This window comes from Orbicella franksi, chromosome 7 (genome assembly GCF_964199315.1).
Source record: "Orbicella franksi chromosome 7, jaOrbFran1.1, whole genome shotgun sequence".
In the NCBI taxonomy this organism is placed as follows: domain Eukaryota; kingdom Metazoa; phylum Cnidaria; class Anthozoa; order Scleractinia; family Merulinidae; genus Orbicella; species Orbicella franksi.
In genome coordinates this window covers 11,255,724-11,281,106 of record NC_138151.1, presented here as the reverse complement: position 1 = coordinate 11,281,106, position 25,383 = coordinate 11,255,724, and the positions used below count along the sequence as shown (strand labels likewise).

The following is a 25,383-nucleotide window of genomic DNA, read 5'->3' as shown; positions in this document are numbered from 1 at the left end:
ACTTCATTAGTTGTGGTCCCATTGACACCTGAATTCAAATAATTCTGCCTGCAAAATATAATACAGAAACTAGGGCTATAATTCCACAAGTTGCTCGGCAATATTTGGCAACTTCTTACATTTCGAGCAATTTTTTTTCATTTTCTAGTTACAGCTCCCCGCTGAGGCAGATCCTAGGTGCAAGGCCTGGGACTCAGATTGACCCAGGGAGACTGAATCGAGTCCTGTCACCGGGCGCTCTGCATCAAAATGGCCGCTGATGGGAGGCTGTTCGTGAGCTTTTGTTTTCTTCTTGTTTTGCCTTTGGTAATAGCGGAAACAAAAATTCAAGATGCCGATAGAGCTAGTGAGAAGGCGGCTGCCGAGAAAGAAAAGCAATACAGCGCGATCGACACGGCGTTTCTGCTAGTTATGATGTTTTTGTTGATTATTACGGTCCTGACTGTGTGGTTGTTTAAAGTCAAACGCTTCCGTTTTCTACACGAAACAGGTGTCTGCATGATATATGGTAAGTTGGTCGCTCCAGTAGTGTTCCGGTGAATATTTGTCTCGTATTGCAAAGTGCTTGATTGAATTTGTTGAGAGGTCACGTGGCTCGCCTGGAATTTGTCAAAACTTTAGCAATGCAGTTCCAGTTCATTGCATTTGATGTTATTTAAGGTCTCCAATTTTGCCTGACTTCTAGAAAATGAAAAGAAAAGTTAACTCGTGATTCAAATTGATCATTTTTCATGGTTCATTTTGTTTTTGGAATGTTTAGTTTGCTGTTTTATGGATCGGTTTGAATCATTCACCTGCAACTTGGGTCTCACACGAGTGGCAAACATAGACATGACAACATGAACGAATGATCACGCAAAATCGAAAAACAAACAAACGGACAAAATAAAAATAAAAACACTCAATACTGGTGTTATATGTTTAGAGCTGCCAGCTTGTTCATACATGAAACGTTTTCATGTTAGGGCAGTCCTGAAAACCATTATTGTGATGAACCGTCACCATGCCTAGTGATTATTAAATTATAATATCATGGCAGACAAATTACTCCTTAAGTTTGGCCAGAAATTTCACCATTTATTCATAGTTTCAGGTGTGAAATTACAAAATCGCCATGGCAACATTTGGCCCAGAAGTCAAAAGCCCATGATTGGAAGCGTAATTTGTCACCCATGATATTCAAAGGTAATCAAATGGTATACTTGTGAAATTAGAAAATAATTTCACTTGCATTTTTTCCAAATTCCAATAATTTCCCCCACCTAAAGGCTCAGGAAATTATAAGAATTTTGACAAAATGTGCATGAAATCACTTATCCCCATTTGATTATCTATACTTACAGTATAATAATTATTAAACAAATCAGAGGATCTCTTTTAGAACCCTGCTGTAAAATTACAGTACCATCAACATTTTTAGATTGCAGTGTCCTTTGTCCTTTGTTTCTTGCAAGAGCTACATTGTAAATATGCCATGCAACAACTTTTCAAAAATAATTTTTTTATATTAATTAGACAATGATTATTAAGAAAAGCTACATGTATGTGCATGAACATGTATGCTGTTTTTTTCCCTCTGCTTGTTAGTAATGTGATCTGCATCATAATTTCAATAAAAAAATTGTTGTTGTGTGAATTAATTTTTGACAATTGGTTTTTTCTGCTTTTAATTTTCCAAGGTATGATAATTGGTTTTCTCATAAAATATATTGGTGGAGAAAACCGGCTTTCTATCTCTAAACCCAACTGCACCATCACCAGTGCTACTAAGAAGTTATATATTAGTGTCATGAATGGACGCAACTACTCATATTCGTTAACTAGAGAAGTGCTGAAAGCTAACGATGATCAGGAAAGTGAACTGGAACAGAAGGTACATATTACTCTAGCTGATAAAACTTTAGAAAAAGAAATCTGTGCAAGTCTCATCATGCTGTCAGTTGTGGGACCAATTTATGAGAGGAAAAGAAATGATGAAAAGTCATTTATTAAATTACAGTGGACACCCTCTATGCGGACAGCAGTGCAAGTCCCATTTGTCTTTTTCCACACTCACCGTAAAAAATACCTGTATTCAACAGACACCTCTATTTAGCGGATGCGGACACCTTAAACTTGACTTTTATGGTCATTTCTATTGTTAGAAACCTGTATCAAATGGACACTGCAAAAAAAAAAAAAAAAATGCATGATTTTTCTGTCCACGTTTTGGTAGATTGGTCATTTAACTTTGCCAACAAACTGAGCTGTCACAGAAATGCAATATTTTGTTATTTGGTTCTGTTTTTACAGAGCTATTGTTCTTGTTTGATTTTGTGAACCTTCGCATGATTGGATCAATATAGATACTGTTAATGTATACTTAAATCGCTTTACCTCATGTAGTTGTCATTGTTTATGGAAATACATTATTTCAGAGTTATTGATTGTTCATGAGAATGCTATTTGTCTCTTTCAAGGTCTCTTAATACTGACCTGCAATGTTGAGATGACCCTTTTAAAAAAAATTCTGAGGGAGCTTGTTATCAGTGGACACCCTGTATTAAGCGGCACTAGCAAGGGTTCTGAGGGTGTCTGCCTAACACAGGTTTCACTGTATTTTCCTTTGTAATGGTCCCACAAGTGACTACAAGAGGCAACTCATCCAAGCTGCTAAATTAATATACATGTACAAATACCCCTGATTTTTGCAACTTACTGATATTTCTTTAAAATATCCCATACTCAGTGACCCATTATCAAATCTTTATTTGTACTCACTCTTGCTAAAGAAAAAAATTTCAATTTTCACCCACAAATGTGCAACTAGGGTACTGGACAAAAAGGAGGATTGAACCATACGCCCCTCCTACACCTCAAATCTCTTATCCCTGCAATTAGGGGCACATTTTTTTTTTTTGAACTGTGTGCATGTGTAAACTACATACATGTAGAAATTTTTAGACATGACAAACTCAGTTTCTATTATGGCTAATACACTATTGTTTGTGTTATTGCAGGCTGTGTTTGACCCTGAGATATTTTTCTATGTTCTTTTACCTCCAATTATCTTCTATGCTGGATATGACATGAAAAAGGTGATGATTTCAATATTATAATGAATGGGTTATAATTAAAGAAATACAAAGCTGCAGCCCTAAGGTTAAATGTGAAATGATAGTTCAGAGATCATTCACATACTTCAGAACTAGTTTAAATTGCTATCATCATTAGATGCAAGACAATGTTGTCTCAGAAGACTGTGTATTTTCTACTTTAAAATTTATTAGTTATATAATTAACACAAATACCTGAAACCCTGTAAAAAGTGATATATCCTCTACATATATATATAGTGTACTACATCCAACAAGAAGAAACTTAAAACATAACTTGCTTTGATTTTTAATATTTAAACTGCAGTAAATGTACTTCTTTTTTCAACAACTCAAGTATCAACCCGACTGAGAGAAGAAATTTATACATTGCAAACAGTTGAGGGTTACATGAATCCCTCACCTCATGAGTTGTGTTATAAGATTTCCAACACCTCTACTCAAACTTGTGCAATTTTCATGTTAATTGCCTTCTTACTTCTTTGTTAGAGTCATTATGTAGAATGTGTTTAACTACAAAGCACAGACAAACTTAATTATTATTAACATACATGTAACCCAAAATGTGAATCATAATGTAGCCAAGTGAATCATAAACTAGGCTGACCTCAAGTTGCTCAGTTAAAGCCCCCCAGATCACACCTTTAAATGATCAACAAAGTGAAACATCATGGCACAATGTGAAATGCATTTTTTATTAATAATTAATAATACGTTTCACAATGATTATTATTGTTTGGATTTAATCTGTGTACATGTATTTGAAATCTTTCAGCGATTTTTCTTCAGGAACATTGGTGCCATTCTAACATATGCATTTGTTGGAACCACTGTGTCTTGTATGGTGTTTGGGTGAGTTGCTTCTCAATGTGTTTTGTTCTGTACTTCGTACCATTGAACTTTACACAGTCAAGTACACCTGTAACATACCTCTGCAAGTAACCTTACCTCTGCATACTGGCACCCAGATAATGTACGAAACACAAACTACTCTTTGCTCTTTGTAAACTAGAGAAAAAGCAAATGAAACCCGGCAAAATTCCCATGATGACAACGATATTTTCTTTAAAAATGGAAGACCATATAATTGTAGTAAGGGAAGGAACCCGTTTGATATGGAACTTTGTTAAAGGTAAAGGTTCTGATCCTACCAAAGCATCTGCTGACGCACTGACATGCCACCAACTTACTACCGATGTGTTGGCTGACAATTTGCCAATGATGCATCAGCCAACACACCACCATCGCATTGGCCATCACATTAACAATGCATTGGCTGACATACAGCTAAACTGCAGAATGCTTTAGTACAGTATAACTTGCAAGAGACAACAAAACATAATCTGTACTTCTTTAAATATTATTTCAGACACCAATGTATGCTTAGTGTCCATGATGGGATACCGTGGTGTGCACTTTACATTGGGCAACACAAGCATTGAGACATTTTGCTATTTTTAGAGTACTTTAGACAAATTTTGCCCCTCACCTCTACGATATTACCTCCTCCTCCTCCCCCCCAAAGCAATGTTGGATTTCTCTGTCGCTAAGACTTGCCTCTCCTTTACAACATTGAAAAGGGGAAGGGGAGGGGAAGGGGTTCTCGGTGTAAACAGAATGAAATAAATGTAAATTTAAAATATTGCAATTAACAAGTTCAATTTAGCAAACGGTGTTACTACTTTTGTTGCCTATTGATAGGCTGTCCCTTCAGTGTTCATACAGTGCTCATACAGTAGATTTTGTGTGTACAGTATATATATTAGATATATGTACAGCATATTAACAAGGTGCTTGCACTGTTCATGTTTAGGTCAACCATTAAAATCATTTTTGTCTTAATACTGTAGGGCAACAATGTATGCCTACACCAAGTTTGCTCCAACAGACAAGGATTTTAATTTTCTGGAATGCCTGTTATTTGGAGCTTTAATATCAGCAACAGACCCAGGTAAGTTTTTAGCATTTACAGTGAGGTGTCATGTGTACATTTAAACTATACTGACAAGTGTGATTGTTTCATTTTGTTTCTCTTTTACAGTCACAGTGCTGGCTATTTTCCATGATCTGCATGTGGATGTTGATCTGTATGCCCTGGTGTTTGGTGAAAGTGTAATGAATGATGCTGTTGCTATTGTTCTGTTTAGGTAAGATACACAATATACAACGTTGTCCAGTATTGTTGTCCCCTGGTGCCTGTCTCTTGAAGGTCCCAAAAACTTTTTGTACTGAAAGCTATTGATAGCAAAATCTCGAACCTTATGATTACAGAGCTGTTTTGTTCACATATCCTTAATTTGAACAGAGGTTCCCTTCATACAAGACGTTTCAGGCATATACACCTTTCTGCTTTTAGATGCAGATGAACTAAAAATAGCTTTGCGGGCCCGAAAAGTTTCCAGGGCTTTGGGGAAATGGGCCCCTGGATGTCCATCAGAAGGTTTTCCCTGGGGTTAAATTTTCCAGTATCCATTTACACATGCCAGGGTTTATCAGAGAGGTACTTTGAGAGTAAAGACAAGTATCTTGCCCAAGAACACAATGATCCTGCCCAGGGCTAAAGATCTGCATTGTAGCGCACTAACCATTGGCCAATGTAACTCTTGCTATACAGTGTATATTGCATTCTCGTCCCCAGTGGCCATGCTCCTTTTGGTCAGCACCAAGAATCATGACCTTTGGCCGAACCCGATTTTGTGAGCGGCAGAGTTTTCCTTTAGTATTCTCAGCCAATCAGATTTGCCAGATTTGACGAAAAGTCCATGAATCGTGGACTTTTGGTGTTGGACCAGCCAGGAGGTTGCAATCCTTGGTGCTGACCAAAAGGAGTGTGGCCTCTGGGGATGAGAATGTATATAATGTCGTTATAGAGATTCTAATTGTCAGCAAAATATATGTCATGACTTTATAACTCACACAAACATTTTGTACACATGTGATTACAGTGTACCTTGTGCTTAAGAATTTATACTAACGTGTTTGTACAGTACAAAATGGACTAGTTGCCATAGTTGCCATTATCTCCCTAATTTGCCAAAAAGAAGTACATGTAATGTAAAGAAAGCAAAGATTAGTTAATGTTCTGTAGGAGTATGAATCTAATATTTTGATTTTTTATTTGGAATTATTAATTAAATAGTAACAGAGATGCCAGGTAGGGCACCAATTTTACCTTTTTTTGACCCTAAAAAAGTTGCTCCAAGTAGAGATTTGCCAATTAAATCTCAAAAAAATGCATCAAAATTAATATCCAAAATGTTTTCCCCAAAATGCCTAAATCTCGCCAAAATATGTCTGAAAAATGTATTTTATGCACTTTAATTTGTATTGTCTTGAAGATGTGGTGACTTGTACGGGAGACTGGGAGATTTGGTCTGTGTTCGGGAGACTCCTGGATAATCCGGAAGAGTTGGCAGAGACTGATGTAGTAATTGCTTAAAAATAGTTATTGATGACATAATTATGTACGTATACATGTTGATTACAAATTGATTTCTCTTTTAGGTCGGTGGAGACATACCTCCTTGATAACACAGGAAGTGGTTTTGAAGCTGATCGCTTTTTTGAATCTGTGGGTGTTTTCATCGGTGTTTTCTCAGGCTCTTTCTTTCTTGGTTTCGTGATGGGTCTTGTAACAGCTCTTGTATCCTTTTAAATACTGTAGTTGTTAAGAAAATAACTAAATATTGCTGATTTCTTAAGAGGCAAGTATTCAAGTTTGACGTGTTTTCTTTTTTTCTGTTACACAGTATAAAAGGGGAGCTGTTTTTGGTTAGGCTGATGAAATATACAGTAGTAGTTACTAAATTGAAGTATGACTTAACTCAACAACATTGTATTGCTCAGTTCCAGAAAATATCCATACTCCGCCCACAGAAGGGATTGGAATTTCCTGGGGGTGGGGGTTCTGTAAGACCAAAAAATTTAAAGAAATGTATGAAGCTCAATTGGAATTTCTAGAGGGGTGGGGGGGACTTAGAAAAATTCACTTCCGTGGGGTAGGTATGGATATTTTCTGGAACTACACATTATAAATTATATACAAAAGTTAATGGCATACTCTATTGAGGCTCATCAGTTGGGTGCTTACACGATGAAAGTGTCACTTCTGGTATACATGTACTTCAAGCATGAAAAATAAAAACTACATGTAGTGAGGTCAACTATTTATCCAGGATATAACTGTTACATGATGTTGGCATTGAACAGTGTGTGTTCAGTGTTTGTAGGAAAAATGGTTTGCAAACTAAGCAACCAGAGGCACTTCCTTACTTTATATTAGCACACTTTGTGTGTATGTATTTGTGTCTCAATAATTAAATTATTCTACACACAGTGTAGTGTGAATTTGTCAGCAAAATGTAAGTTATAATCCCTTACACCAAACCTATCACAGGTGACAAAACTCACTAAAATCTCAGACTTCCCTCTCCTTGAGACTGCTTTGTTCTTTTTGCTGTCATGGACCACATTTCTTATGGCAGAGGCTGCTAACTTAACAGGTACTTTCTAAATCCAATATTTTTTACATTTTTGAGCTAGTGGTTATTTTCTCTGTTAATATTGTTTTTGCTGTTCTGTGTAGGGATTGTTGCAGTGCTGTTCTGTGGAATTTCTCAAGCACATTATACCTACAACAACTTGTCAGAAGAATCGAAACATAACACCAAACAGGTACTGCTAACAAGCCACCACTGCTTCTTTCATTACTGTCATTATTAAGTTTTCTTTATCTTCAGACTATGGTGCTTGCATTGCATGATAACATTCTGATACCTCTTTGCACCCATTGCAGCCCTATAAGCTTATGAGCTTGAGGTTTCTGTCGCGCGATAGCTCAAGACGACACAAGTCAGCTACCACGCATTGAAATCCAGAGAAAATAATCTAATTGGTCTAATTTGTAATAAATATACTAATCATTTAAAAAATTTTCTAAATCTCCTTCATATATACACTTTTTAAGAACTTCACACTGCTACATGTAATGTAGGCTACTCTATCCACAGATAGTGAGTAGTATAGCTGATAAGAGAACAGCAGTCATGGTAGAACAATTACTGTAGTCAATTCAAACTATATTATAATAAGGTGCTTTTAAAAGAAAGTGCCCTCATTGGTGTAAGTGGTGTCTTTTATGAAATTGCAAAGCAAATAGCTTACATGTATGAATCATGATGAATATGCTGTCATCAGTCATTTTTTTGTTAGCATGACACTTTAGATCACACCGTACTAACTAGTCTAAGTAGCTCTTTTTACAAAGTACAACACTGTACAGAGAAATATCTCAATTGAAACAGTATAGCTCTAACAAAATTAGCAAGAAGACCTGCAGTGGTGTGTATTTTTATTGAGCAACTTCTGATAAAAGAATCTGCAAAACAGAACACTTTGTGGATGCAATCGCATTCAATCTGTATTGCTGTACTGTGTGTGCAACGTACTGTAAAAGGTATATGTTTAAAGGCACAGAGAAGTACTTCCTTTTACAACCTGTGAAGTAATGATCAAATCTTTTCTCTCACTAATGGAGTTAAATTAAAACGATAAAATGAATCACGAAACCGTTTTCTGCTGATTAAATAACAACTTAACTACGTATAGTTCATGTCAACTTAGTCCACTGTCCCCTAATAATGCAATTTGGAAGCAGAAGGGGCATTTTTTTTCAAGCAGGCATGCTTATTACTATTTATTAGTAAAACACCTTCCAGGGGAGGTACTTTAATTTATTTTATTTTGATTGTGGAGAGGGGTACACTCTGGAAGAGTGGTGCAGAATCAATTCGTTACAGTTTAACAGTAGCCTTGATTTTAAATACATCTCTTTGCAGACATTTGGACTATTAAATTTTCTAGCAGAGAGCTTTATATTTTCATACATGGGATTATCCCTCTTCACATTTCAACATCACCAGTGGAATATTGGTTTTATAGCATGGACATTTGTATCCTTAACACAACCAATATTAATATTCAGTTAATTATAGTAGTTGATGAATAGATATGGCCTTCTGTGTCCACAAAAGACTACCCTGGGTGCCAGAGGGTTTTTTGTTTTTGCGGCGAAGCCGTGATCAAGATCGGTTAGCTATGATCTCGATCGCGGCTTCACCACTCGCAATCGCAACTTCGCCACGAAAAAAAAAAAAGACCTGGCACCCAGGGTAACAAAAGACCAGTTGACAACGACAAATGAGTTAGAATGCACTTTCCAGTTGTGGTCAGTTCTCTGTTTGTCATTTGATGAGAGGAAAAAAACGTTATTTAAAGGGATATTAATAATAATATGTATGCTCCATTAAAAGTGTAAAAGAGTTATGACTTCAAAATTGATGTTTTTCAGAGATGATTCCCCAAAATTACTAAAGGATTTGTATGTATGTAGTGTATGCGATATTAACCAGGCCGGTATAAAGATTACTATTGGCTATTGCTTCTTAACTGTTTCATCTTCAGCTCGCCATGACCTTAGGAAGACTTTTTAACATTTATCCATTGTCATTTTTACTGAATTTGGGAAGGCATAGGAAGATTAGCTACAGATTTCAGCACATGATGGTCTTTGCAGGTCAGTTGGAAAAGAACAGTCTTAGTGTAGCACAAAGAAAGTACTGTGGGCTCGTTACTTCTTCAGTCATGTTCTTGGGAAAAATACTCCACACTTTCGCTTTCTGCTTCACTCAGTAGTATAAAATAATATGTACCGACAATAAATTTGGACAGAGAAGTATACAAAAAGCTTGCGGTGAAGTGCAGTGGAGCAGCTGTAACGTTACATCCAATAGTGGCAATTCGCCACTTTTGAAACGCGAAGAAACCTGGGGCAAGTCTCATCTCGCAGCGGTTTATGGGCCTGCCACTGGCGACAAAACAAAAGACATGTAGCTGGCACATGCAGCTATATTGTACCCAGTAACGATCCCACAAGCCACTGCAAGATGAGACTCCAGATTTCTTCTGGTTTCTGAAGTGGCGAATTGTGCCACTAAAATACGCTATTTTCATAGTCTCGAATTGAACTAGAACTAGCTTGCAATAAGAGCCTGTGTATTGAATCTTTTGAAATGCAAATGACCTTAAAGCGTTTTTAATAATATTCCCTTGTAATGTCCTCCATGACAGGCTAAATCTCTTAGTGGGATGTCAACATTCGGTTGAAGAATTAATAACCTGTTGCAGTAAGTTCTGATGGTGTGGGCTCCTTTGGCTTGAGTGTAGAATCTTACTTCAATGATTGCGATATTGTTCACCATTTTGTTTTGTCTGTTATGCTAGGCTTGCGAGGTGCTGTGGCCTTTGCTCTGGCCATGCGCAATACAGCGTCAGTTCCTCGTCAAATGATGCTGACCTCAGTGCTGATCGTCGTTTTAGTAACTGTTATAGTTAATGGAGGTGCTACTATGTCAGTGCTCTCTTTTCTAAAAATAAGGTGAGATTCACAGTTTATGGATCTGGATTGTGAAAGTACGTAGGTTGCAGTAAAGCTGCTGTTGCTTAGGACAATTTTACTTGCAACTTGCCTCGCAATTTTCCTTTTAAAGCTACATGTAAAAAGCCGTACAACACGGATTTGAATTCAATTCGTTGGTCCTCAGTACTGTTAGTTGCTCAGATGTCAGATGTTGCTTGTCAATCTTATGCTCGTGACTAATAGCTTTGTTTGCGTTGCGTTGCGTGACTGACGTCACATGCAACTTCTTAAATTTCAAACTTTTTACACAATTACCGGTACCTCATGCGAAGTAAAATTTACCGTCTGTGTGATTCACTAGAATGGCTGATATTTGGTCGCAATTTTGTTAGAAAGTGATTAGCGAACTTTTCCTTGACATGAGGTCCGCAACGGTAGAAATCCTGAAACACCTTGGCACAGTTTTTCAAACGGGTGATCATGACAATGCTGTACTACAGTCAAACCTCTATTAAGGTCATTCCCCAGTATCCTTACTGCGCATAATTTCACGCGTGATTATCGCGCGCGTTAAAAAAAGACGGCTTTTTCTTTACGGTTGGCCCTCGCCATAAAGGTAAATCGTCATTTTCTCGAAAACGAGTTCGGTGACCTATCATTTTTTGCTGTTGTTTTGAATTGAGTAATAAATTTCTCTATGTAAAATAACTATAGACCAATATTCAGAGTAGAATAAGAAACAATCGTCGGGAACTTGAATTTAGCAAGTAATCGTGACTATAGTCATGGTGCTATTATAAGGATTTATTGGTTATAAACAAGGTGCTGTTGCTCCTAGACGAACACGGGGACCCCTCATTTTTATTTCAAAATTTAATTTCCTATAATATAAACAATCAATAGGCAAAGTTTGACAAAAATCTCATTGCACGTTCTATGTCAGTGGAATGATCTTAAGCGGCCCTCTGTTAAGCGGTCACCCCCTATTAATAGGTTACTATTCAAATTCCCGAATTTCACTTCCCATATTTACTGTATATTTGATCTCCATTAAGCGGTCACCTCTATTAAGTGGCGCGGTCACCTTTTATACTTCCCAATTGGCTAATTTTATTGTAATTCACCTCTGTTAAACGGTCACCGTGCTGCATTAGGTGGTCAACCGGAGCACAGTTTTATGGTTACGAGGAACTTAGGCTGGCGCTGAACAAAAGTCAGTGACATGCTTCACCAAATTAAGTTTCGTAGCCCAAAATAACAGACGACCATAACTGACTTTCTCACTTCGTGTTTAAAATGAACAACATCACTATAAAACCTGTTGGCTAGTGTGTACACCCCTGAGAACATGCAACCATTGATACTTCGCGTTGCAGTTGTTACGCGTTTACTTTCTCTTCTTGTTCAGTTTTTGCCCCATATCGCGCTAAATTCTGATCACCTTTTTTCAAAGGTCAACCTCTTTTAAGCGCTTAATAAAGGTTTGACTTTATTTTGAAAGAACAAATTACATAAAACGCTATCCACATGGCGTATCCACACCACTGGTTAGCGATTTATTTGAACGTTACTAATTTTGTGTTCCAGGGTTGGAGTGGATCCTGAAGAGGAAGATAAGCAATCAAACTATGTCTCGGTCAGCACTGTAGGTTCTTTCCTTGTCGAAATACGAAATTCTTTAATAAGCCTTTACTGTCACACAGCAAAGAGTTAAAAGTCTTAAAAACGTTATAAGTCGTAAACGTGAAGTACCACTATAGAGCCCAAGCAGGTCTCAAGTGAGTCATTAAAGGCTGAGATTTGTTAATATTTGTTATAATGAGAAGAAAAAAACTATTTTGAAGTAAATCTACATGTACACGTTGTCCTATTTTAACTTGATTAACAACCCCCATAACTTTTGAGTTTTTTTCCCAATACGTATGTGGTATGGAACATAACTGAAATTGCTCATTTCACTGAGAGCTGCACAATCAGTTATGGAAAAGGATAAACCCGCATACATAAACACCTTTGGCTTTTTCGTTTCTTTGTCTTTGTACAATTTTAGTTATGAAAATATAGCGATCAATACCCTTTGAAAGTGATGAATGATTTAGAGACAGCTGGTTTATATTTGTTAATATAGGAAGAAAGGCACCGTAGAAGTCAAATGTTTAATGCTAACACTTAAACTGTTACAAAGTCACCCCTTTGCTGTTTTATTCATTTTGATCAACGTATAATCTGTTTGCATAATCTGTTATGCATTCTCATAATCTGTCTTCAGTATAATCTACCTTGGCATTCAACTCACGCTTGTCAACATTAAGCAGTTATTGAAGATGTGTCTACTATTCATCGTGGTGTAAGATAGGATAGATGAATTTTTACTCGTTTGTCTCGCGATGGAGATCTACATCTTAAAGTGACCCCATCGTGAGACAAACGAGTAAAAATTCATCTATCCTGTGAAGCAGCTACTTTTTCCCTTAACCTCAAGTTGCATACGGCGTTGTGAAAACTAAACTGTATATATGTATGATTGTTTTGTTTCTAGGACGAAGATGGTACCCTTAGATCCAGGCAGTCTCATTATGAAAGGGCGTGGATTTTTAGAAAGTGGTATGACTTTGATGTCAAATATCCTTTCAAAAGTAATGTGGTTGGATGAATGTAATAAGAACAGTGCTAGCTAACACAGAGCTGCGTTATTCGTAGAAAAATCTTCATAGTTCATGTGGTTTGATGGATCAATGCTACATGTACAACTGTGATACACAGGCTGGCAATTGTGTCATTGGAGCTTTTAAGTGCCTTAACACTGTGTTCCTGTATCTAAAGGCCGCCGCACACTAGCGATTTTTTTGTCGGCTGACAAAAAAATCTGCAGTTGTCGGCTAGTGTGCGGTGAATTCAGACAAGTCTGCGACAAGATCAGGGCTTGCCGGGCGATATCTGACAGTGCTAGATCTCAAAACGTCTTTTCGGGCCTTGTCGGCTAGTGTGTGGTGGACCAAGACAATTTGTCGGGGCTCTCGCGCGCCTCAACAAATCAGGCGCCATCTTGATTTTGGATAGCTCGGCCCCAAGCCTCAACGCGATTAGAAGCGACAAAAAATCGGCTAGTGTGCGGCAAGCTGATGGCCCAATAAATTTTAACCCGATTTGACCCCGACAAAAAATCTGGAGTTCCACGACAAGAAATCGGCTGGTGTGCGGCAGCCTTAAGACATTTTTGAACTGGCCCCAGACTGAGATACATGAACCCTTCTGCGACCTCATCAACTATCACGCGATAGAAATCTCGAACTCATAATCTAATTGTTATTTAGAAAGAAAGAGCTACTGTTAACATTATCTTGAGGTAATGTGCCTACTATTAAGCGTGAAGCAATGAAATGAAATCAATGTAAATGTACACCATGATGAAACTGCTTAACGTTCATTTCCTTGACAAATGTCACATTTATGAAGCCTATTTTTACCAACTATGGTCAACCACTGACACAAACGTTGCCAGATTGTTGTGGTCCTCTAGCCAGATGTCTATCGAGAACACCTGAACCAAAGGTACAGCAGGTTTGATAGCTAAACAAACATTAAACAACTTTTCTAGTGTTGGCTCTTTCTCATTTGGCAAGTTTTCTAAATCTTGAAAGAGGTTCGTTTAACTTCTGATTTTATTTTCTAAGATGTAACACATTTGTAGTTTTTAAGTGAAATCGTTGTTAGCTCGCCGGATTTTGATAACATTGCGCTCATCAGACTTTGTAGTCAGGAAAACAGCACAAGAAGATACTGTTTTTTGCCAAAATGGTTGGTAATTTTGTACGAAGCAACTTAATATCTTCGAGCCTGGAACAACGAGAAAAAAAAAAAAAAAAAAAAACGAGGTTTGAAAGAAAAGTGCAGATAATATTTGAATTTTGTATGGGAAATTATGACTGCAGATACCCTGTTAAAGACTTTTGTTTGCTCCACCGTAATGTAGTGCTCACGGGTTTCATTTCACACAGGGGGAAACTGTAGCAGTAGATAGCGATGAAGATATGATCAACATAAATGGTGAACTGTCCTTCACTGGTGGAGTGATGGTCAGACCGCCTAGCGACAGTATCGTCAGTAATGAGCCAAGTGACCACATGAGGGAAGGAGACCTTGGATTGGGCGCGATGTCAACTAGAACGTGAACCTTGCAGTACTTTTACTCCCGATGGTGCCCAAGTACACTGTTGATGAATGCTCCCATATTAATTTTAGTTTTAAAAGAAAAGCATCATTACACGTAAAACTTAATAGTTTTAATTTGAATGGCCACATTCTTGGGTTTCATCCAAAGCCGTAAAGAGTTCCAACCACTTTTGCATAGCATGAAAAGACAGCATCACGTGGCAGAATCAAACTGTGGCTTTCAGGTTAGTGCCACACACTAAGGTTTCATCTCCTGAAGTAAAATTTAGGACCACCTTGTACAGCATAACAAACAGTGCTACCTGAGAGTGCTGCTCAATAGCTTTCATTTGAATGGTTACACATTGGGGCACAGACTTAAAAAGTTACAACCATCTTGTGCAGTATGATAAACTGTACCACATGAAAGTACTGCTCAATAGCTTTCATTTGAATGGTCACACACTAGGGTTTCATCCACAGACTCCAAAGCAAGAACCACCTTGTACAGCATAAAAAACCGTACCACATGAGAGCACTGCTCAATAGCATTCATTTGAATGGACCTACACTAGGGCTTCATCCATAGACTCGAAAGCTAGAACCACCTTTTACAGCACAACAAACAGTACCACACGAAAGTACTGCTCAGTAGCTTTCATTTGAATGGTCCTATACTAGGGCTTCATCCATAGACTCGAAAGCTAGAACCACCTTGTACAGCACAACAAACAGTACCACATCAGAGCACTGCTCAATAGCTTTCATTTGAATGCTCCCACGCTACATGATCTGTAGAAGTATGAAGTTCAATACAACTGCATTAGTTGACCTGAGTGACTTGAGGTTTGATTCTGTGACTAAAAAGGTTTAATCTTAATTTGAGTCGGAGACTATCACAATCCTCTATTTCTCCAACACCCTTAAATAAGCTTAATTATACTTTTCATGTAGACCTGCAAAAGATGTTTCTGAATTTATCTTGAACTTAAGCAGCACTGACCTTAAAAGTAGAAAAAGGTTACGGCGGCTTTCAGTGAAAGTAAAAACAGGATGTAGGTTTTTTACAACTACTTATTTTGTTATATTTACTTACTCGTGAGTGAAAATTATGATTTGTTCAGGTATAGTCACTCTGTTCATGTTTTCACAAGTTAGGGAAACACAGGGAATTAAGCGCGTGGACTTGAATTCAAGGCAGGGAATTTTATGTTGAGGTTGCTGCAGCTTTATTGACAGTGTAACGACCTCTTGTTGTGGTCAATGTTAAGTGTGTTATGTGAAAGAAATTGAACCAATTTACAATGTTTATTTCCTGCCTTCCATTTGACCAGTCTGACGATGGTCAATTTTGATGAGAATTGATATCTTGTCGCTGAAAGTCTGGAAGGTTTTGCTTTCTTCATGGTGTTACCCCTTCATCCCCATGGTCTGATGTAACCCAGGGACTGTTTGAAAATAATGGTAACTGTTTTGTACCTAAATTATGTTCAGTGTAGTAGTAATAGATTTTGGCCATTTATTGATAAAAGAAAAGAAAAACGCAATAAAGTGATAGGTTTCAATATGACCTATAGTCAATGGCTTAAGGTTCAGTTGAAGCTAAAAGAAATATCATATCAATACCTTTTGAATGTGACATAAGAAATATATTGAAGTGGAAATTATTAATAATATTATTAGATTTGTCTCAAATAAATAAGATTCATTTTGCTTCAATTTTGTAGCTGTCATTTTAGAACTTTTATTCCACAACAATTAAAAGTTTTCTACCTGTATATAGCGTATTCAGTAAAACTGGAAAAGATTTTCTGTCAACAAAATTTTGAAAGTTGTACTTAAATTAATCTCTCGCTCTGTAGAGCTTGACTGTTTTGTTAAACTTAATTAAACTTATAGATTTAACATTTCATTTTTTTTTTGGCATGTCATCAGTTGCACTTCTCATGATCAATGTTGTAAGTGAATAGTGCGTCGAGAGAAATAAGTTAAAGAAAAGAATTACAAATATAATGAAAATAATTTGTGAGAAATAACTACATCTTTTTTGATGTTTATTATACTTGTCTAGGTTTTACTATCGCTTATCATGTTCACGTTCATCGAAATAATTGTCCTGTCACCAACCTTCAGGATTAGGATCCAACTTTTGTAAAGTAATTTGGCTTTTCCTGTTTTAGTACAAATAAACTTATTGCTGTTGATGTCGTTGTATTTGTTGAACGCAAAATGTCATTCAAAAGGATGTGAGAGTAGGGGTACAGGAAATTTAAAGTGCCACTGAAACGAAATTTTCGTACTCTCTTTTATTATCCCAATCTATAGTTTCAAACGTGCTTAAAGTAATGGTGAACTTTATTTCTGTCAAATCCTAACGGAAAGTGCTTTTTTTAGCTGTTGAAATCGACTTTTTGGAGCAAAACTGTGTCCGGGCTCTGGAACCGAGTTTAAGGACCTTGTGACGTTACTGGTTGTATTCACGCAAGAAGCGCTGTAGATTCTCTCTTGTTTTCACTTGATTTATTCAAGTTTATTCTTCATATTGTCGATACCTACTAGTTTTCTACCTTGTAATTTCTGTCGAGCCTTGACAGGAAATAGACATCATAAACGTTGGAAGGCGCCAGACAGTGTAGATTCACCAAAATAAATGCTGCAGATTAGAACAGCTCAGTATACTTTTCGAACATCTTGAGTACTCTCGATTGGAGATTTCGAATACGAGTGTGGCAACTTTTATATCACGTCCTGAAGCCTAAACACTATATTTCGTCGTCTGTTTTCAGCCTGGTTCTGAAATTTTGATTCTCACCTTTATCTAAGGTCTATTAACAAGGTTCGAATATATCCTCGGCAACTTTACTGCATAATTAAAAGCCGTAAGCGCATAAGCCATCCCGCACAATCACGAAGTTATTGACGGTCCACAAGCTTTGAGCCGAGTACTTCTTTGCACACAGAGGGCATCTTTTTATGATACTAATAAGTGAGAATTCTTGTGGTAGACAAAGTGTATCTTTGAAAATTGTGATCCGCAGCAGGGTTGGCTTTATCGCCGCATACGTATCAGTGTAAACAAAGCGGGAATTTCGCTTCTCTTTTACACGTATCTCCCAATTGCAATATTTCACGGCCGATGGATTACTTTGAGTTCTTTAGCACATACTTACGTCTATGATCTTCATTTAATAGTATCCAAGTTCAAAACGTCACTAGTTTACACTCCTTTCGAAGGTTTATTAAACAGAATTTGAACTAATTTGCATATATGACTTTTCGTCGCCGACATTGTCACGCTTTCTCTCGTTTCCTGAAAACATACCTGCAGGGTCATGGCAGCTTAGTTTACCTTTATAGTTTAAATTCGCTACCTCATATAAAAGAAGAGGGTTTCTTAAATTGTAACTGTTGCGATAACTTGTAGGATGTAGCAGATACAACTAGACTAAAGGTCACTGTGGCACAATCTCGTCCGCTGTGAAACTCACAAAGTGTCCGGTTTCCTCGAAGCGAAGCGACTCGAAAACTCGAAGCGTTGCTGCTGCGATTCGTGCAGCAGCAGTCCGGATGATATTTTCAAAAGCCGCTTTCTCTTGTTTTCATGTCTTTTTTACTTTACGAGTGTAGATATTGTTTAATTGAGTGCTGGCCATTTCACCAAGAGTCCCGATCATTTTGCGATCTAAGAACTCCCACTCGTTTGCTTGCTTACATAAAATATCCTGCAAATATCCAATTAAATAGACTGGAAAGCCCCAGGATCGACTCTCCACCTCTTCATGTCTAAGGCTACTGTTATTATCTGCTTTACAGCTGTGAGATATCCTTAAGATGTTTTTTGAGGGGCTTCGAATAGTAATCTCTTCTTCCATAATCACTCTAAATTTTCAGCGCGGCATGAGAGTAATACAACCAGTGACGTCACTAGGCTGTTTTGGCCGCGCCAAAATGGCCGCCAATTTTGGGCCTAACCAGCCAACTTCGAACGGCTCAAAAAGCAGTTTTCGCTCACCGTATGCGAAAAAAAAGTTTGCAGTGTTTCCAAGTAAGGTTGAAACTTTATTACTAAGCAAAAATCTCACATACAAAAATTTCGTTTCAGTGGCACTTTAACACAGGAACTGTGTAAAGACAGTGGTCTGAGCGAGGGGAAGGTGACCTACTCCGATGTTCAGATGTGCTAGTGTCTAAATCAGGGCAAGATATTTGCAAGTAGACTTTAAAAATTGTAAAAATAAGAAACTCTGTGGACAATAATCGACTTCAGGAAGTGGAGGAAGATAAAATCAAGAAATTCATTCATTAAATTGATCTGATTACAATTGTGACTCGTTTGATTATCCAGTTTACTCCTTATCGGCTGACATAGTTGAATTTCCAGTTCGCATTAAAGATAACCGCGAAGCAATAGCTTTTATAGCATGTTGAATCTTCGGTGAAACATTCTTTTGTTTTAAGTATCACCAAATTTCTACCTCTTGCAACTTTAGGGGGTATCAGCGAATTCCACGAAAGATGAAAAATGTACAAGTTCTGAAAATATTTAAGTCATGCAAACTGGAAGATCGATTATGTCATCAACTGATTATTATCAATTATATAAATAGAGTTACCTCGGTCAATTTGTCGCAGAGACCATTGAAACTTGGTAAACCAATTCTACAGGCAACACACTTACAGCCTAACAAAATTCTTTTCCGATGGCATTTACTCCTTTTCAGTAGCCTCCAACCTTTTTTCGATATTTTAGTGATTTTCAGCTTGGAAAATAAACTAAACCAGGTCAATACCTCAGCCAAACATAATTTTCTTGGCACGTCATGCAGATGAGGCATTACTGGAAAGTATCAAAATGGAACCAATAATGACAAGATAAGGCTTAATAGTTGGGGAGGTCTGGAACCTAGTATGTCGATATGGTAACAAAACTGTTCAGTTAATATTGTGGAAGACATCGGAGACTCAGTACTGCGAAGAATCAAATATTTCTGATTCAAATTGGTTGAGATATCTTTTTCTTCAAATCGGTCAAAATTTTGTTGAGTTAATCAAGTTTCACTTGCCTAATTTGCTATTTTAAAACCTTGAGTATCTCAGGAGCGAAAAGAGGTATTTGAAAATGTTACTCTTTGTTTATGTTTGAAAATGGCTTTCATAGGATAGATGAGAACTGCATCATAGCAATACTTTGAAAGGCATACAAACGAGGCACAAGAGTCGTTTTAACGTCAAACCGCTGATAACTGCGATAACAGCTTTTCAGGTTCCAATTTGTTATTGTTCTTATTCTTTTAATTTACCTAGAGCAAAATTGCTATTCCTGTTTCTATTCCTATTCGAAACCTTACTTGTGTTTAACTGTACAGAAAAACGGGAATCAAATGTTGAACTTTTAGACACGCTGAGATGTTTTCGCAGAGAAGTGGCCGCCATATTGAAATGGAGATGGTTGCTATGATAACGTCGCACGTGAACTTAAACTTGATGTTTGATTGGCTAATAGTTTGTTTTGGTCCCGGTAATCAAATTTGATAACCGTGATGGACTGGTTTCCGGTATGTCTAAAAGGATTTTCACTGCGTCGGCAACTGTTTGTTGACCAAAGAACTGTATGTATAATACATGTATGGAGTTATACGGAAATCTTACCAAATATTGCATTCACGGGCAGACAGAGAAAAGCAAAAAACAATAAAGATAATACAAGTTTGCTACCATACTTACTGGAGGCTGAAGGCTCAAGAGTACAAACAAACTAACAGAAACATGCAAAATAAATGAATGGAAAGACCTAACAATCTAAGATCGAGTCAGCTGGACGCAGGAAAGAAAGTGAATGCTTTGTAGAATACGACGAGTACGTTCGGTGGCACTCTGTTGCGTTGATTGTAATGTTTGAACAAAGAACTGAATGCATAATAAATGTATGGGTTACATGAAAAGTTTGCCGTGTTGGAAGCGTCGCCGTCGGCAAAATCACAAACATGTTTTTGGTTAGCCCAACCAAATTCCGATTTGTGTCAGCTAAAGTTTACTTCTTCTAGTCAGGAACATACCTTTGCTTTACAGATGTTTTTTACTCTCTGAGTCACTGGCAAAAAGTGCTGCCTATTTCAGTCCTTTCGTCATATCTGACCCGCCAAATCCGACAGAGCTTTTATTAAATTGCTCTGGAGTCTTTTAATTTGACACTTAACAGCGATCAAAATCTCATGCTTTGGTGCATCTAAAATAGCCCTCAGTTGTAGTCCTGGTGAAATAGAGACGCCAGCTTGCGCTTGTACTTGGTCTGCCATGAGGTGATGAACAATACAAACAACTGAGAACGAAAGTAGCAGTGACTGGTCTTCATCAGAGAATTGAGAACACAACTGGTTGAGGACGAATTAGCATACGCACACTCCTAAATTCTCGTGATATTTCATACCGACGAGAAAATACTGATTTTCCTCTGATTTTCAACACGCGGAAAAATTGAATTTACAAGAACAAGGCGCCGACTTCTCGGGCGCTTTTAATTAGACCAAAAATTCCGGTCAAAAGTTCTGGAAATTTCCTGTGGCAAAGGACAACCTTGTGAGCTAGACCCAAACTTTAGAGGATTTCGTAAGGGGAATTTCCGTTCCTTTTGATTTTCCTCTCGGAAATTGCAGAATTTTCGGTTGAATGTTCGCTTTTCGGATATTTAACAATCCTCTGTTTTCCAGAGACATTCGCAGGAAAAGTTGGTACCCATTTTGGAAATTTTCGGAATAAATGTTTGGTTGAACTTGAAAGCGCCCTTATAATTTAGACGAGTTCCTGAAAGTCAGCACTCAGAAATAGTTCAGATCACTAATTGCAATGATCCTAAACTTACAAATACCGATTGAAACTAAACTATATAGCGTATAGTGTATGGTAATAAGCCATTTCCGGGTTGCCTTTTGCCTTTGTGTCAAAACGAGTCCACGTGCGAAACCATTAATATGAAAATGAGTTCCGCCTACAAGTTCATTTTCATGCAAATCAAACTCATTTTCATGATGTTTTGAACGAGGACTCGTTTTGAAACAGAGGCACCAGGTAACTCGAAAATGGCCTATTCATACCAATGCAGGCCGTGTCAGCAGGCATCTTAGTTTTGATAGCGAAACCGTTTGACTCGTTTTGAAATAATTGTTAGGCGCGCGCGGAATGGTGGGGTCGAGCATAACTTTTGACAGGCAGGACTAGTAACGAGTCAGAGAAAAAGTTAAAATGATTTCTTATGGGAAAGCTTTAATTTGTTTATAAAAGTATATTTTTGCCCTTTTTCAATATAGCGATGATCCAAAATCTAGACTACAACAAGTGGCTACAACTTCTTGCTTAAACATGATTTAATCGCTCAAGCGATTTTTCATGCATCCATTTTTTTGTGGGTAAAACCTGGAATCGTCACAGTGCAATTGAAATTAGCTAAAAGCATTTACAGACTAGGTCTTAACAAGATCGATCCTCGTGTACACAATGTCATTAGTGATTAACGCATCTACTCTAGCATTTAATTATCCAGGGTTAAAATTACGTGAATGCAATATTAAAAACGGTCTTTTCCAGTAGTTTGCAACCTCTCAGCTCCAGAGTAAAAAAGACATTCAAATATTCGCCTTTCAGAAAGAAAATAATATCAACGGAAAAAAGCTCCTGAAAAATCTCGGTTTTAAAACCAGTGAATGCAGTTCGCACTGTTTCTGAGTGGGATTTTAACCTGTCACAGGTTTAGAAGGGAAGGGAAGTCTGTATGGGCCCTCGTCACGGCTTCTCAATCTTCCCCCAAGCTGCATATAAGAGGTGATAAATCTTGGATAAGGTAGCTGCACTCACCCGGCTAATAAAGTTATAAAAAAACGAGTCCTAAGCTAGGAATAACACGGTAGCTGTCTACATGACAAAAGCATCTAGATTACAAAGCAAGCAGGTAAAACAGTCATTCAGCTGTAAGATCCTCAACATTTGCATACAAACTGTCGTCATACTTTTTGAGGTTGACGTAAGTCTGTGAAAAGAAAACATTTAATGATGTTATTAGTTATCAGTCCTTTACAAAAGAAACTTGTCACTCTTGCTAACGGTTACGAACCTAATAAGAAGAAGAATAGCCAAAAATAAATAAATAAATAAAAATAAAATAGAATTACAAAAAACAAAACAAACAAAACAAAACAAAATTAGAGTAAAAGAAAATAACAATTTTCGGGCCCTCTTTTCTAGGCTTGTAGCTCCAGATGCATTACCCTGTGGTTTCTCTCCATTTCTTTCATTGTGTCTTTAAGCTTGGCAAAGGTTGGTCGAGCACTTGGGTTTTCTTCCCAACACTTGAGCATAATCTGGTATCTAATAAATAACGAGGGAAAAAAGGTTTACATAGTATTAGAGGTTTCGAAAGAGCATTTCATCTTGAAATTAAACGGTTGATACTTCATGGACTTTTGGTGAACGGACACGTGAGTTGCCATAGCAATGCAGTGGTGACGTTAAGTACAGAAATAGTCAGTTCTTGGCATCTAGACATCAACTTAAAAATAGAAATGATCAAATATTGACCCAGCAAAAAAGTTTCTTTATCAGCATGACTTTGGGTGATTCGTCATCACGACCAATCTTGCCCGAAGTAACTGAGTAGCTGTTTCTACCATAACTGCGCTACACGTGTGGTATAGGACCATAGGACTAGACCATTCGGGCACTTTGAGGTATCACTTAGGCGATGCTAACAACGATCGAAGGAGGCAGTAAACAATAATGGAACTCTCACTCTGTTGGCTCGCTTAAAATATAGCAGTTCTCTTAACAGTATACATTGATACTACACACTAAAATTATGAGAGACGAAATAAATTTATTTATTTATTTATTTATTTACAGTTTGTTATCCAGATGTTTTGGTTTTGGCATTCTGAATCCATCTTGTAGTTTCCTGGCGATTTGCCGAGCGTTAATTCCCGGATACGGAGATCCACCTAGTAGATGAGACAACGTGATGTTTCTAACATGCATAACATTGAAATAAAATACTTCATTTTAGAGGAAAACTGATGTGTGTTGGATGTTTGCATGTACACTGTAACCGCTATTTTTTGAACCTATACTCATCCTCCGTTTCCTGACAAGGGATAGTCTTTGCATACTCTTTCCTAGAATACTCAGCCTCGCAATTCCATTATTGATTACTGTGATTGACGATACAAGGTACGGCTGAGACTGTATGTTTACCAACAGTTACACCTTGGGTTGTGCGAGCGGACATCAAAATTTACCACGTTGTTTCCTTAGACACGATTAGTGTAATCACATCACGTGACGCAATCTTCCACTTAGCATTCTAAATTTGTTTTTGGATTTAGCTCCAAACGTAAAAAGAAATGAAAATATTTTATTAAACACCTTACCTACAGTGAGGATCTCGTATAGCAGAACACCATAGCTCCAGCTGCGAGAAAAGAGGTTCGTTATATAAAGTTACGATACGCGAGGAACAGATACTAATAAATATTATTGAAGTTGACGTCGTAAGTACTTTTTTTACAACTTAGTTCTAATCAAGCAAGCGTGAGATTTCCGTCAAAGTACCGTCATGACTTCACTTTTTTATATAACAACTCTACAATAAGTGATAAAATACCTTTGAACTCCTACTAACCCAGGACTTTGTACACCACTAATACTCACACGTCACTTTGTGTTGTGTATGTTCCATGTAACAAAGCTTCATAAGCAGTCCACTTAACGGGCAGACGACCCTGTTCAAGAAAAAAAAAATAAGAGCAATAGAAAGAAATTACATAATTCTATTTTAGACATGTGGCGGAACGACAGTGTAATTCGTGAAAACTCTCACCCGACTTTGTTTGGTGCAGATATCATCCTGCTGAACATTCGTCGCCATCCCAAAATCTGTCACCTTACATTTCTCTCCTTCACCGACAAGGACATTTCTGGCCGCCAAGTCACGATGGATTATCTGAAAGAAAGTTATGCTTACCGCTGCCCTACTTCTTTGCTATTACCTGCTATTACCGGAAAAACAGACCACACAATCCCCTTCAGTGAATGAAGGAAACTCGAAAGGCTTCAGGGAAACGTAGTGAAACAATAAGGTTAAGTCTGCATACGAGACGAGTGACCCATCAGGCTGATGCTTATCTCCGGTTTCAGCAGCATGAAGCGACTAGGAGTAGTTCTACTCCCTCCTGGATGGGATGCTAGTTCATCGCAGGGTTACGCCCAGCATTAAATTCGCCGAAACCTATTTATACACCTGGGTGAAGAGAGGCGTTGTGAGAGCAAAGTGTCTTGCCAAGAAGACAACCCAATGTCCCCGGCCAGGGCTCAAAACGGACCGTTCGATCCGGAGGCGAACGCACTAACCATGAGAAAGAGAAAGAATTAACTAGATGAACAATAAAGTTGAAAATATCGCATAGCAACCAAACCTTTCTTGAGGACAAATAAAGCATTCCATCAGCAACTTGCCAAGCGAACCTCATTAACTGTTCCGATGTCAGACTGGTTTGCGGTTTCACATCCGGATCTTTAAAGTACGTGTCGTTGAGCCCCCGACTCTTCCTCAAGTATCCCCGCAGGTCACCGTAAGGCACATATTCAATAAGGACAAGAAGTGGATCTGTGGAAATATGGAAAAGAAACAGAAATTAAAAAGAAAAAAATTTTAGCAAACACTGAAAAGCTTAGCAA

At 37.7% G+C, this 25,383-nt stretch overlaps 2 protein-coding genes across 5 annotated transcripts in view; one reads left to right on the top strand and one right to left on the bottom strand.

The window, feature by feature from the left end:
- The first annotated feature begins 238 nt into the window (after positions 1–238).
- Positions 239–17,121, top strand: LOC145491761 (sodium/hydrogen exchanger 6-like). The gene is made up of 16 exons (XM_081471010.1): positions 239–508; positions 1,680–1,873; positions 3,000–3,077; positions 3,871–3,947; positions 4,946–5,046; positions 5,137–5,242; positions 6,600–6,738; positions 7,492–7,597; positions 7,681–7,769; positions 8,933–9,046; positions 9,558–9,669; positions 10,377–10,530; positions 12,100–12,157; positions 13,052–13,136; positions 13,961–14,064; positions 14,511–17,121. The coding sequence occupies exons 1-16, from the start codon at positions 250–252 to the stop codon at positions 14,682–14,684; spliced, it is 1,950 nt and encodes a 649-aa protein (XP_081327136.1). The 5' UTR covers positions 239–249; the 3' UTR covers positions 14,685–17,121.
- Positions 17,122–19,375: 2,254 nt separating this feature from the next.
- LOC145493964 (fibroblast growth factor receptor 1-like) overlaps positions 19,376–25,383 on the bottom strand; it is a 42,422-nt gene continuing 36,414 nt past the window's right edge. For all 4 annotated transcript variants that reach the window (XM_081473458.1, XM_081473459.1, XM_081473460.1 and 1 more), the window contains 7 exons: positions 25,122–25,312; positions 24,527–24,649; positions 24,358–24,428; positions 24,078–24,118; positions 23,552–23,648; positions 22,923–23,022; positions 19,376–22,684 (listed from right to left, as the gene is read on the bottom strand). In XM_081473458.1, the coding sequence (XP_081329584.1) occupies positions 22,616–22,684; positions 22,923–23,022; positions 23,552–23,648; positions 24,078–24,118; positions 24,358–24,428; positions 24,527–24,649; positions 25,122–25,312 (692 nt within the window). In that variant the 3' untranslated portion in view covers positions 19,376–22,615. The remainder of the gene's footprint in view (positions 22,685–22,922; positions 23,023–23,551; positions 23,649–24,077; positions 24,119–24,357; positions 24,429–24,526; positions 24,650–25,121; positions 25,313–25,383) is intronic.